The sequence below is a fragment of the Oncorhynchus mykiss genome, chromosome 17 (assembly GCF_057628025.1).
Source record: "Oncorhynchus mykiss isolate SJ-2025 chromosome 17, ASM5762802v1, whole genome shotgun sequence".
Taxonomy (NCBI): domain Eukaryota; kingdom Metazoa; phylum Chordata; class Actinopteri; order Salmoniformes; family Salmonidae; genus Oncorhynchus; species Oncorhynchus mykiss.
The window spans coordinates 71,006,407-71,020,000 of NC_143038.1; the positions used below are offsets into that span (position 1 = coordinate 71,006,407).

Sequence of the window (13,594 nt, forward strand, 5' to 3'; positions counted from 1 at the left end):
TCAGTGCTAAATAATTGGAAAACCAATCTCTCTATAGACGTGACATTTCTGTAGACATCTTTAATTTGCACGTGATTCATTTGCTGTGTACTATACATATATAACATGGAATAAAGACCCAGTCTATAATCAAAAGGACATGATGACACTGAACAGTAGCTGTCGACAGCTCAATACAGGTGTAGAATCTTAATTTAAGCCAGTTTTATAAATGTGAATTATGATAAATATAATTAATTGTCCATTTCTTTTTGGTAGGGTTTGATACAATCAAGTCTACAGGAACAATCAAGTCTAAAATCTCAAAGTTTTACATGTCCTGCAATGCAAGAAAGATCTCCTGCAACAGGGTGATCAAATTAAAATTCTACATCTGTTGTTTAAAATGTCACTCAATCATGGGCCTAATGCCACATCAGAGTATGGGATCAATCCTGTAGAAAATAAATATAATTACCAAAGATGAAATAAGTTACGAACGTTTCTGGATGTTGTTATTGTACATACATTAAAAGTACTGAACAAAAAAAAACAGTGTATGTACTGGGTTTAGCACAGTACTAAGGGAGTGTGAGGTAAAAGTCGTGCCATGCATGAGTGGTATGTCAGTAGTCAATGTTGTTTTAGTTTAGAAGGTCAAAGTTCAGCCAGAGTCCTTCTGTCCAACGGAAGGTCCCTTATCTGTCATTTTAGACTTCAGAGATTCACATGGACAGAGACTGATCTCAGTTCCGAAATTGTATCAGAGACGATTCCCTCTACGCATCCCAAATGGCACCCTATTTCCTATATAGTGCACTACTTTTTACTAGTGCCCTATGGGTCCTGGTCAAAAGTAGTGCACTACATAGGGAATAGGGTGTCATTTGTGAGGCGGCTTCTGACTGCCCCGTGACTCATAAAAATAGGCATCCTGTTATGTTGTTGTTGTTTAGGATCTCTGTTAGCCAACCACGACTACTGCTTGTTTTTCAAGAGTCCAGGACAGAATGTCCTAAAACATTAAAGCAATCTTAGAAATATCTTAGTTATATTAATTAACAATTAATAAACCAATTAACAATTACAATAACAATGAACAATATTTTGATTCATGAGTTTTACGCAGGAGGCATATTAGACATGGGAGTGGTAGGCTGCTACAGTTTGTGTGTACAACAAAAAAACACTTTGCATGAAATATAGCCAAATACGTATCTCCTGTCCCGGTTTGGAACTTGTTTTACTCATTCCAGGGTTTGCCAAGAGAAGCTGGTTGAGAGAATGCCAAGAGAGTGCAAAGCTGTCAAGGCAACGGGTGGCTACTTTGAAGAATCTCAAATATAAAATATATTTAGATTTTTTTTAACACTTGTTTTGGTTACTACATGATTCATTGTGTGTTATTTCATAGTTTTGATGTCTTCACTATTATTCTACAGTCTAGAAAATAGTAAAATTAAAGAAAAACACTGGAATGAGTAGGTGTGTCCACTTTTGACCGGTACTGTAGGATTTTGGACCTAATGTAAAGTAGCCACATTGCCATTTCCACCTGCATGGTATAAGGCCCGGCCAGACCGATACCCTGATAGCTCCATATCTACAGAAAGGGTTCTATTCCATCTGTAGCGATGAATATCCGCTTTATAGCACCATTGTGAGGACAGACGCTGGGAGACGAGAAGTACAGGGCGGAACACTTAATAAATAACGGACATGAAACAGAACAAGGACATCGTCTGGAAGGGAAAAATAATGACATGAATAATGCTGACATGGGGAACAAACTGAGTAACAGACAGATGCAGAGGGGCAATCAACAAAGTGCTGGAGTCCAGGTGAGTCCAATGAGCGCTGATGCGCGTAATGATGGTGACAGGTGTGCGTAATGATGGGGAGCCTGGCGCCGTCGAGCGCCAGAGAGGGAGAGCGGGAGCAGGCGTGACAACCATTGACAATTAAAGGCAATGTTCCCGTGGTCGCAGAGACTGCATTCACGGTAAAAGCTGCACATGTTGGCTCAATCAGAAATTACCTTTACACAGTGGTGAACAAAGTACCCAATGGTCGTACTTGAGTAGAAGTAAAGATACCTTAATAGAAAATGACTCAAGTAAAAGTGAAAGTCACCCAGTAAAATACTACTTAAGTAAAAGTCTAAAAGTATTTGGTTTTAAATATACTTAAGTATCAAAAGTAAATGTAATTGCTATTATATATATAAATTATTTCACATTCCTTATATTAAGCTAACCAGACAGCACAATAATATATATATTTTTACAGATAGCCAGGGGCACACTTCAACACTTAAACATAATTTACAAACAAAGCATTTGTGTTTAGTGAGTCCGCCAGATCAGAGGCAGTAGGGATGACCAGGGATGTTTTCTTGATAAGTGTGTAAATCGGACCATTTTCCTGTCCTGCTAAGCAATTCAAAACATAACGAGTACTTCTAGGTGTCAGGGAAAATGTATGGAGTAAAAAGTACATGATTTTCTTTAGGAATGTAGCGGAGTAAAAGTAAAAGTTGTCAAAAATATATATAGTAAAGTACAGTACAGATACCCCAAAAACTCTTAAGTAGTATTTGAATGAATTTGATGAATGAATTTGCATTTTAATGAATTTGCATTTTAATAAATTTGCATTTTAATGAATTTGCATTTTAATGCGAATCTTCTGCGATACCTCTGTGATACAGATTGAATTCAGCCGTAAGTCTGTCTGTCAAAAGGATGGTCAGTCATTGTCTGTCATCTGTCTGTCTGTCTAAGTTACTTATTGAACGTCAGGTTTGCGTTCCAAGTGGCACCCTATCCCCTATATAGTGCACTACTCTGATCAAAAGGAGTACACTTCATAGCTAGGGAATAGGATGCCACTTAGGATGCATACCAGGTTGCTGTGGAGACGGTTCTACGGTTCTACTTGTTATGTTTGGCCTGGTTGGGTGTCTTCGTGTTCTTCTCTGCCAGTGGACTCGCTGTGGACGCAGCTGTTGTGTCTGCAGCTGACATATTGGACACACACACACACACAGGAAGAGAGAGAGAGAGAGAGAGAAAAGGAGATCGATCAGTAAGATAAGGCTAGATTTTTGTCCACTTAGCACTTGTCTATATCCTGTACACTGATGAATAGCTGGTTCCTGAAGACTGCCGACGACTCTGTAATAGTTAGTCTCCTTAATGCAGATGAAACTGCCCATGGCCCTGTTGTTGATGACGTTGTACGTTGCTGTGAAAGTCAATTCTTATGACAGAATTGATTTCATAACACTGTCATCAAGGGCCAGCTGGTAGACACTGTAGATTCCAAGTATCTTGACACAATAATTGATAATAAATTGAACTCTGAGTGTAACACTGACATGTTGTGTAAGAAGGGCCAGCATAAACTTTGTTCCTGGTAGACAGGACCTTGATGACAATTTTTTTTCAAGTCCTACAAAGATTCTGTCTATTCCACTAGGACTTGATGGACTAGCTCATTGTATTCCACTAGGACTTGATGGACTAGCTCATTGTATTCCACTAGGACTTGATGGACTAGCTCATTGTATTCCACTAGGACTTGATGGACTAGCTCATTGTATTCCACTAGGACTTGATGGACTAGCTCATTGTATTCCACTAGGACTTGATGGACTAGCTCATTGTATTCCACTAGGACTGTGTGTCATTGTGATCCATGTGGATTTTATTTGTCATTTTTATGCTCCTTTCCTGCAAAACCAAAAATAAAAGCCCTCTGGGACAAATAAAGTTGAACTTGACAGCTTGTCATCTTTTTTTCCTACAGTATTTCTTTCAACTTTTTTTAATTTTCGAAATCTCTTCCAAACGTTGACGTACGTTCAATGGTACAGTCAGTATGCAGTATTTTATAAACACAAAAACATTCCCAATGGCAACACACTACTGCAGGCATGTCGCTGAATGTCAGGTGCTCTGAAACCAAGTGATCAAATCACTATCACAGATATTTGCACCTTTAACATGCCAAATGAAGCCACAGAGTTTTAAATAGTTTAATAGATATAAATAAATAAATAAATAAATAAATACAAATAAAAGCTGTCTGGCTGAATTCTAAAGGATCCCATTGAATGATCACTGATGGTTTCAAAGAGATTAGGAGAGTGTCTCTCCTGTCTGCCACGGCTGCAGTGATTCAACTTACCTGCTAGTGCGTGTTGTTGTTGTGACGATGATGTTGCTGCCATGAGAACGGCGGAGTATCCCACTTCCTCCTCGGAGAGGGGGCACTCATGTCCCCCTGTAGCTTCTGATAGACTGTTCCGTGAAAACTCTGCTGCAAACACAGAAAATGTCCTTAATTAAATAGAATGGCAATGTTAAAATGATCAAATTCATATATTTGCCAAATTCCGTTATTCCAGTTCAATTCCTGTTGTTGTTGTATTATGGAGACGGGAGAGAAGCACTTATTCAGTCTGATGCTGAGTAACTTTTAAAGGCCGATCTTTAAAAGGAGTCATTCCAGAACAGTGGATCAAAATGGATGGTTCCCCTCTGACTTTCTCTAGACCAGAGTGTTACATCCTTTCATACATCTTCCGCCTCTATTCTGACAAACTATGAGGCAAAAAACATAGTGTGTCGCCCATAGCGTATCGAAGACACCGATACGGTAACCATAATGTAGAATACATATCTAGTAGATCTGACTCCATCCAGACACAGACACAGCAGGGACAACTATCTAGTAGATGTGACTCCATCCAGACACAGCAGGGACAACTCTATCTAGTAGATGTGACTCCATCCAGACACAGCAGGGACAACTCTATCTAGTAGATGTGACTCTATCCAGACACAGACACAGCAGGGACAACTCTATCTAGTAGATGTGACTCCATCCAGACACAGACACAGTAGGGACAACTCTATCTAGTAGATCTGACTCCATCCAGACACAGCAGGGACAACTCTATCTAGTAGATCTGACTCCATCCAGACACAGCAGGGACAACTCTATCTAGTAGATCTGACTCCATCCAGACACAGCAGGGACAACTCTATCTAGTAGATGTGACTCCATCCAGACACAGCAGGGACAACTCTATCTAGTAGATCTGACTCCATCCAGACACAGCAGGGACAACTCTATCTAGTAGATGTGACTCCATCCAGACACAGCAGGGACAACTCTATCTAGTAGATCTGACTCCATCCAGACACAGCAGGGACAACTCTATCTAATAGATCTGACTCCATCCAGACACAGACACAGGAGAGACAACTCTATCTAGTAGATCTGACTACATCCAGACACAGACACAGTAGGGACAACTCTATCTAGTAGATCTGACTCCATCCAGACACAGACACAGTAGGGACAACTCTATCTAGTAGATGTGACTCCATCCAGACACAGCAGGGACAACTCTATCTAATAGATCTGACTCCATCCAGACACAGACACAGTAGGGACAACTCTATCTAGTAGATCTGACTCCATCCAGACACAGTAGGGACAACTCTATCTAATAGATCTGACTCCATCCAGACACAGACACAGTAGGGACAACTCTATCTAGTAGATCTGACTCTATCCAGACACAGACACAGCAGGGACAACTCTATCTAGTAGATCTGACTCCATCCAGACACAGCAGGGACAACTCTATCTAGTAGATCTGACTCCATCCAGACACAGACACAGCAGGGACAACTCTATCTAGTAGATGTGACTCCATCCAGACACAGCAGGGACAACTCTATCTAGTAGATCTGACTCCATCCAGACACAGACACAGTAGGGACAACTCTATCTAGTAGATCTGACTCCATCCAGACACAGACACACCAGGGAAAACTCAATCTAGTAGATCTGACTCCATCCAGACACAGACACACCAGGGAAAACTCAAGGTTATTTTTACTGCTGAATTTAATTAAAGCAGTTGGCAAGGTTGGAGGTGAGCACTGTTGCCAGGACTGCATTTAATTTCCTCATTTATTACCTACCTTTTACTCTCTCTACCCACTATGTCTATCTCCCTATATCTCTCTCCTATCTTTCCCTATATCTCTCTCCCTATCTCTCTATATCTCTCTCTCCCTATCTTTCCCTATCTCTCTCTCCCTATCTTTCCCTACATCTCTCTCCCGATCTTTCCCTATATCTCTCTCCCTATCGCTCTATATCTCTCTCTCCCTATCTCTCTCTCCCTATCTTTCCCTATCTCTCTATCTCTCTCTCCCTATCTTTCCCTATATCTCTCTCCCGATCTTTCCCTATATCTCTCTCCCTATCGCTCTATATCTCTCTCTCCCTATCTCTCTCTCCCTATCTTTCCCTATCTCTCTATATCTCTCCCGATCTTTCCCTATCTCTCTCTCCCTATCTTTCATTATCTCTCTCTCCCTATCTTTACCTATATCTCTCTCCCTATCTCTCTATATCTCTCTCTCCCTATATTTCCCTATATCTCTCTCCCGATCTTTCCCTATCTTTCCCTATATCTCTCTCCCTATCTTTCCCTATATCTCTCTCCCTATCTTTCCCTATATCTCTCTCCCTATCTTTCCCTATCTCTCTCTCCCTACCTTTCCCTATCTCTCTCTATATCTCTCTCTCCCTATCTTTCCCTATTTTTCCTTATATCTCTCTCCCTATCTTTCTATATCTCGCTCTTCCTATCTCTCTATATCTCTCTCTCCCTATCTTTCCTTATATCTCTCCCTTTATTCCTCCTTCCTTACCCTCCATCTGGCAGCACGGCTTCTCGAAGGCCTCTGCAATGACCTTGTCCTCGGTTCCCCAGGCCTCCTCGTCCTCCGGTAGCTCCAGCTCCTCCTCCTCCTCCCCGTTGGGCAGAGCGTCCGGGCTGGGTCTGTCGGACAGACAGCTCTCTGAGGAACACTCATCACCTGGAATAATATAATATACGCTCATCTTCTACACCTATATATTGTGTTATATATATATGGAGCTTGTGAAAACACATTTCTGTGCAATCAATCAATCATTCAGTCAATCAATCATTCAGTCAATCAGTGAAATGTATTTCAGAAATGACGTACAGCCACAAGAATGACATGTGTTATAGCCTGGGTTGTCCTGAACACAACGAGCCTGTGTTCCTCAAATTGTGAATAAGATTAGGCAAGGAACACACACACAGCTGAATGCACTCATGACTCCATTCTATGTGCACCCACATTTCCAATCTGTTTGCCTGAAGTGGCTTTTGAAAGCCCAAACACTCTAAGATTGTATTTTATAACTTAGCTAGCCATATTGGTAATATAATACTCTTTCAAATGATGCCCACCTGACCTAGATTGCGATTTACAAAACATGTACAAAACATTAACAACACTTTCCTAATATTAAGTTGCATCATCAGAACATCCTCAATTCGTCAGGGCAGACAGGTATATGGACTATATGGACTCTACAAGGTGTCGAAAGCATTCCACAGGGATGCTGGTCCATGTTGACTCCAATACAGTTGGGTCAAGTTGGCTGGATGTCCTTTTGGGTTGTAGACCATTCTTGATACACATGGGAAAAACCCAGCAGCGTTGCAGTTCTTGACACACTCAAACCTGTGTGCCTGACAACTACTACCATACCCAGTTCAAATGCACTTAAAGATGCAATATGCTGAAATCGCTCCGCCATTTTGTGGTTGCTAAAATTCTAATACTTTGCCTATTCCAGTTTAAGTGCGTGGTGGACCATTCTTGATACAGACAGGAACCTACTACCATACTACGATACGGATTAGATCCGAGCAACCTTTCGGTTACTGGCCCAACGCTCTAACCACAAGGCTACCTGTCACCCTCAATAGCAAATCATGCCGTTGGCCTGGGGGTAGGTTTATGACATTCATAAATACCTCTTCCCCCCTTTTTCCTCTCTCTACCCTACTGATGTTACATTTAAAAAACCCTTGGTTAACATAGAGATTCTGGGAACATCAGTAGGTGGGGGGAAATGAACCATATTCTGGTAATCCAACCAATTGAACATATGTGGTGGTACTTAATGAATATGATGTCAGTTCGGTTGTCATCTGAGACATTCTCATCAATGATAAGATGACAAACTCTACAGTGGAAAGTCTACACATCAGAGTTATCGGATTCACATGGAATTGTTGTTCAATTTAAATGTTTGAATATGAAATTATTTGTGATGGGATGAAATGTGATTTTAGCTTCTAAAATGTGAAATTTGGGTTTTCATAAGTTAAGGGCTGTGCTCAATCAGTGGCCCGCCCCTGGGAAGGGACATGGGCTATAAAACAATTCAAACACGCCCTCCTCTCCCTTCCTATATAAAGCCTTGACGACAATGTAACCTCCTGTTCCGAGGATGTGAGGACGACGGTCCGATGCCAGAATGGTTCAGATAATAACTACAGAGCGAAGCCAACATCAGCGTGAGCTTTGGTTGCGAATGGTATGAACTTTGAACTCTTATTCACTACAGAAGTGATACCTCCTAGCCGTTGAGTTAGAAACAGACGCTGCAAACGAGGGTTAGGAAGGAACAGTCAGAGTATTCCGTCTATCACACAACGACGTTACTACAATGTATCCAATTGACCATCAGAGACATTCTTCAAAGGACTCGGTTTGGCAACACAGCCTTCCAGCCTCCAACACAGCGCAGCTCAGAGTAAATATTTATTGCATTTTCCTTTTCTAAATGGGTGGTAATTTAGAATATATAAGATACTGTATTTACGATTGCACAGCTTCTTCCTTTGTGACTCAGTCTTCCCGCTCTTTCACTCAAACCCAGCCCCTTTTCTTTTGTGTGACAAGCAGTCATATCTGTTCCCCCCCGCTAGGGACGTTTTCCTTTATGATGTCATTTGTAATCAAGTTATGATTAACTATGTGTATGTGTAATTCTGTGTGATTAGTTAGGTATTTAGTAAATAAATATTAAACCCAATTAAACCCAATTTTGTATTGCTGATTCAACTTGTTAGGCAGGGTTCGTGAAGATAACCAAGAATTACAACTTTCAGATGAGACTGAATTAAGGTGATGATTAATATTGACTGCTATTGATGTAAAATATTGCTAAGTCTTTAAGAGTTTATTCGGAAGATAACAGCTCTATAAATATTATTTTGTGGTGCCCCGACTCTCTAGTTAATTACATTTACATGATTAGCTCAATCAGGTAATATTAATTACGGAGAAATTATGCTATAGAATAGCATGTCATATCACTTAATCCGGCATAGCCAAAGACACGACAAGAGCTAAATTTAAAAAAGTGAAAAAAGAAGTCACTTTCTTGAGTCCTTAAAGTTACAATTACGTTACTGGACATCTGGAGTGTTTTCAGATGTCGTCATCAACAAATGCTTTGAAAAGTATAATAAATGTCAAATCAACAGTGTTTTGGATTCAGTCTTGTGTCAGGTGATCTGATGTGTCCTCAACTTTGGTCCCGTAAAACTGTTCTCTTTCAATTGCTACCATTTTTTATTTATTTTACCTTTATTACAAAAACCAGGCAAGTCAGTTAAGAACAAATTCTTATTTTCAATGACGGCCTAGGAACAGTGGGTTAACTAACTGCCTGTTCAGGGGCAGAACGACAGATTTGTACCTTGTCAGCTCGGGGGTTTGTACTCGCAACCTTCCGGTTACTAGTCACACGCTCTAACCACTAGGCTACCCTGCCGCCCTCACATGCTCATGCATATGATTTTTTTTATAGTTCTTCTGTGGGAAACATTTACATTTAGCCCTATCCATTAGAGGGCAATTTCCACAAGTGTAAGGAGGAGTGTATAAGGGGTTAAAAAAACAGTAATGAAGCCTAACCCCCCTAAAGAGCAAGTAATGCATAAAGTTAGGCACATTGGCCAGGGAAAACAAAAAAAGGAAAGGAACCTAGGAAAGGAACCTAGGAAACAATCTCCTCTCACCTCCACCCTGCTGCTGCTGCTGTTGATATAGGTGGTGGTCGACCATGAACTGTAACTCTGTAGGGAGAGAGGGAGGGAGAGAGGGAGAGAGGGAGGGAGAGAGGGAGAGAGGGAGGGAGGAGGGAGGGAGAGAGGGAGAGAGGGAGGAGGGAGAGAGAGAGAGAGGGAGGGATGGAGTGAGGGGGAAGAGAGGGAGGAGGGAGGGAGAGAGTTAGAGAGAGAGGGGAGGGAAGAGGGAGGGAGAGAGAGAGGGAGAGAGGTAGGGAGGGAGAGAGGGAGGGAGAGAGGGAGAGAGGGAGGAGGGAGAGAGAGAGGGATGGAGGGAGTGAGGGGGGAGAGAGGGAGGAGGGAGGGAGAGAGTTAGAGAGAGAGGGGGAGGGAGGAGGGAGGGAGAGAGGGAGGGAGGAGAGAGGGAGAGAGGGAGGGAGGGAGGAGGGAGGGAGAGAGGGAGGGAGGAGAGAGGGAGAGAGGGAGGGAGGGAGGGAGGGGGGAGGGAGAGAGGGAGGGAGGGAGGGAGGGAGGGGGAGGGGGAGGGGGGGGAGAGAGAGAGAGAGAGGGAGGAGTCAAAGTCAACGTTGACAAATCATGTGTCAGAGTTCTAATTAAAGGTATTATGAAGTCATAACACGGTTCGATAGGTGAAGAGCATCATCAGTCCTTTTCATTAATTAGCTCTAATCAACCAGCACAGCCTTCTTAACCACACTCATTATAGTCCAAGCTGCTTGCAGTGAGTGACTCACCCCATGTTATGGTGTGTGGGCGGATGAATATACGCCGGTCTCAAAGAAACTATCAGACTAGTCTTACAACAAAAGGGTTTCAGAAAGGATTGTTCTGCAGAAGGAGAAGGATATTTTGGAGTTTTATGTTTCGTTCTGGAGTAGAGTGGAAACTGAATCTGAAAATATAACGTGGGTCTTGGACAGTCTCCTCAGAGAAACTATCAGCAGCTACTCCCTTAATAAAAGGTTGATTTGTGCAACACTGAGGAAACAGTTAACACATTTTAGGCCGACTAACAGATTATTACATTGAAGAAAGTCCCATGTTTATTGTATAAAGGAGCCTGTCTGAAATGACATTATGTTGATGCACACTTGATGTGTCACCTTCTCCACATTTCTAAGCTATATTATCTTACCTTTCATAGTGGGCGTGGCTCTTGCTCCCTTCCTCCTCTGCCTGGGAGAGATCTTACCTTTCATAGTGGGCGTGGCTCTTGCTCCCTTCCTCCTCTGCCTGGGAGAGATCTTACCTTTCATAGTGGGCGTGGCTCTTGCTCCCTTCCTCCTCTGCCTGGGAGAGATCTTACCTTTCATAGTGGGTGTGGCTCTTGCTCCCTTCCTCCTCTGCCTGGGAGAGATCTTACCTTTCATAGTGGGCGTGGCTCTTGCTCCCTTCCTCCTCTGCCTGGGAGAGTTCATCAAGGCTGCCTGTCAACAGAAATCAATAAAGTGAGCCACGTAGTCAGATGATATTAATTTGCTATCCAACGGTTACATACATTTTTTTAGCTTACGGTACCTGGTACTCCCAGGCGGTCTCCCATCCCAGTACTAACCAGGCCCGACCCTAAACAAATGTGTTCAGGGTGGTATGGCCCACGACCATATTGTTTTAGCCTGTTTTGTCCCCTAATTAGGTCCCTTGGTTCATCTCTGCTACTCCTCACTGGGCTCGGGAGAGGCAAAGGTTTTTATCCCACTGCTCTCTTAACCCGGATGTCAGCCAATGTGTCAGATGATACACCGTTCAACTGACAAATGGAATCAGCTTGCAGGCGCCAGGCTCTGTCACAAGGAGTTGTGGAGTTCCTAGGCTAGAGCTCAATCAGCCAAGGAACGTCCTACCAGCCAAACCCTCCTCCACCCAGGACGGCACTGGGCCAATTGTGCGTCGTCCTTTGGGGCTCCCGATCGCAGCCGGGTTGTGACACAGCCGGGGGATCGAACCCCGGGCTGTAGTGACACCTCAGCACGGTGATGCAGTGCTTTTGAACACGACACCACCCGTGTTTGTATTTGTTAGTTACTAGTGATTTCTCTGTTAACAACATTCCAGATGAAGGATGCAGTTAATTACCTTGTATAACTGGTTTGGAAGACGGTCTTCATCTATTTCTGTAGCAGGGAAAATGAGAGATAAGTTGAGAAATAAATAGTGAGAGACAACAGCAAGATTATTGACTAAACAATGAATATACACCCACACGCAGACTTGTTCCAGAATATAGTCCCCCTAGCTCACCCACACACAGACTTGTTCCAGAATATAGTCCCCCTAGCTCACCCACACACAGCCTTGTTCCAGAATATAGTCCCCCTAGCTCACCCACACACAGACTTGTTCCAGAATATAGTCCCCCTAGCTCACCCACACACAGCCTTGTTCCAGAATATAGTCCCCCTAGCTCACCCACACACAGCCTTGTTCCAGAATATAGTCCCCCTAGCTCACCCACACACAGCCTTGTTCCAGAATATAGTCCCCCTAGCTCACCCACACACAGACTTGTTCCAGAATATAGTCCCCCTAGCTCACCCACACACAGCCTTGTTCCAGAATATAGTCCCCCTAGCTCACCCACACACAGCCTTGTTCCAGAATATAGTCCCCCTAGCTCACCCACACACAGACTTGTTCCAGAATATAGTCCCCCTAGCTCACCCACACACAGACTTGTTCCAGAATATAGTCCTATAACTCACCCACACACAGACTTGTTCCAGTATATAGTCCTATAACTACTACCAGACTACAGCTGTGTTCCAGTATATAGTCCAATAGGTCTACCAGACTACAACTGTGTTCCAGTATATAGTCCTATAACTACTACCAGACTACAACTGTGTTCCAGTATATAGTCCTATAACTCTAGCAGACTACAGCTGTGTTCCAGTATATAGTCCAATAGGTCTACCAGACTACAGCTGTGTTCCAGTATATAGTCCTATAACTACTACCAGACTACAACTGTGTTCCAGTATATAGTCCTATAACTCTAGCAGACTACAGCTGTGTTCCAGTATATAGTCCTATAACTACTACCAGACTACAGCTATGTTCCAGTATATGGTCCTATAGGTCTAGCAGACTACATTTTTGAGGCCCGTGTTCCCAGACCTCAGACAGGAAGAGGGACAGGAAGATGTAAGCTGACCTTGTTCCAGTCAGAGCAGATGGTGTAACGACCCCTCTGTCTACCTCAGCTGCACAAGTTCCCCTGGACAGTGCTAACATTAACGTCAACACGACACGAATGACTGACAAATCTGGGTTTTCATACTTCTTTCAAAATATATTTTTTTTAAATGCTTGATTGAGTTCTACCAGACACGATGAACCAATACTATTGTCACAAAAGTGCAAACCCTGCCCATCTTGCAGATGAAATATCTGTATCTCAAATAGGATTTGAATCCAGGTGTGCATAGCTGGTACAATAGATAACATATCAGTTCTGATTGATACCATGGTAACATGGGAAGTGATACTGAGGTGGTGAAATCGGAATAAAAACGATCGATTAAGGCTAACTTGTAGTAAACCATTAACCACAATAAATACAGCAGTGTGTGTGTGTGTGTGTGTGTGTGTGTGTGTGTGTGTGTGTGTGTGTGTGTGCGTGCGTGTGTGTGTGCGTTGAACCCATCCCGCATCCCACAGCCA

At 42.8% G+C, this 13,594-nt stretch overlaps 1 protein-coding gene across 6 annotated transcripts in view; it reads right to left on the reverse strand.

Annotated features, from left to right (window-relative positions):
- Positions 1-34: 34 nt before the first annotated feature.
- Positions 35-13,594, reverse strand: part of LOC110494790 (protein phosphatase 1 regulatory subunit 1A) — a 40,449-nt gene continuing 26,889 nt past the window's right edge. The window contains exons 3-8 of one of the 6 annotated variants that reach the window (XM_090206476.1): positions 12,008-12,045; positions 11,295-11,358; positions 9,923-9,979; positions 6,720-6,850; positions 4,171-4,299; positions 35-2,998 (exon numbers count right to left, since the gene is read on the reverse strand). In XM_090206476.1, the coding sequence (XP_090062602.1) occupies positions 4,174-4,299; positions 6,720-6,850; positions 9,923-9,979; positions 11,295-11,358; positions 12,008-12,045 (416 nt within the window). In that variant the 3' untranslated portion in view covers positions 35-2,998; positions 4,171-4,173. The other 5 variants (XM_090206475.1, XM_090206473.1, XM_036950905.2 and 2 more) reach the window with 5 other exon arrangements.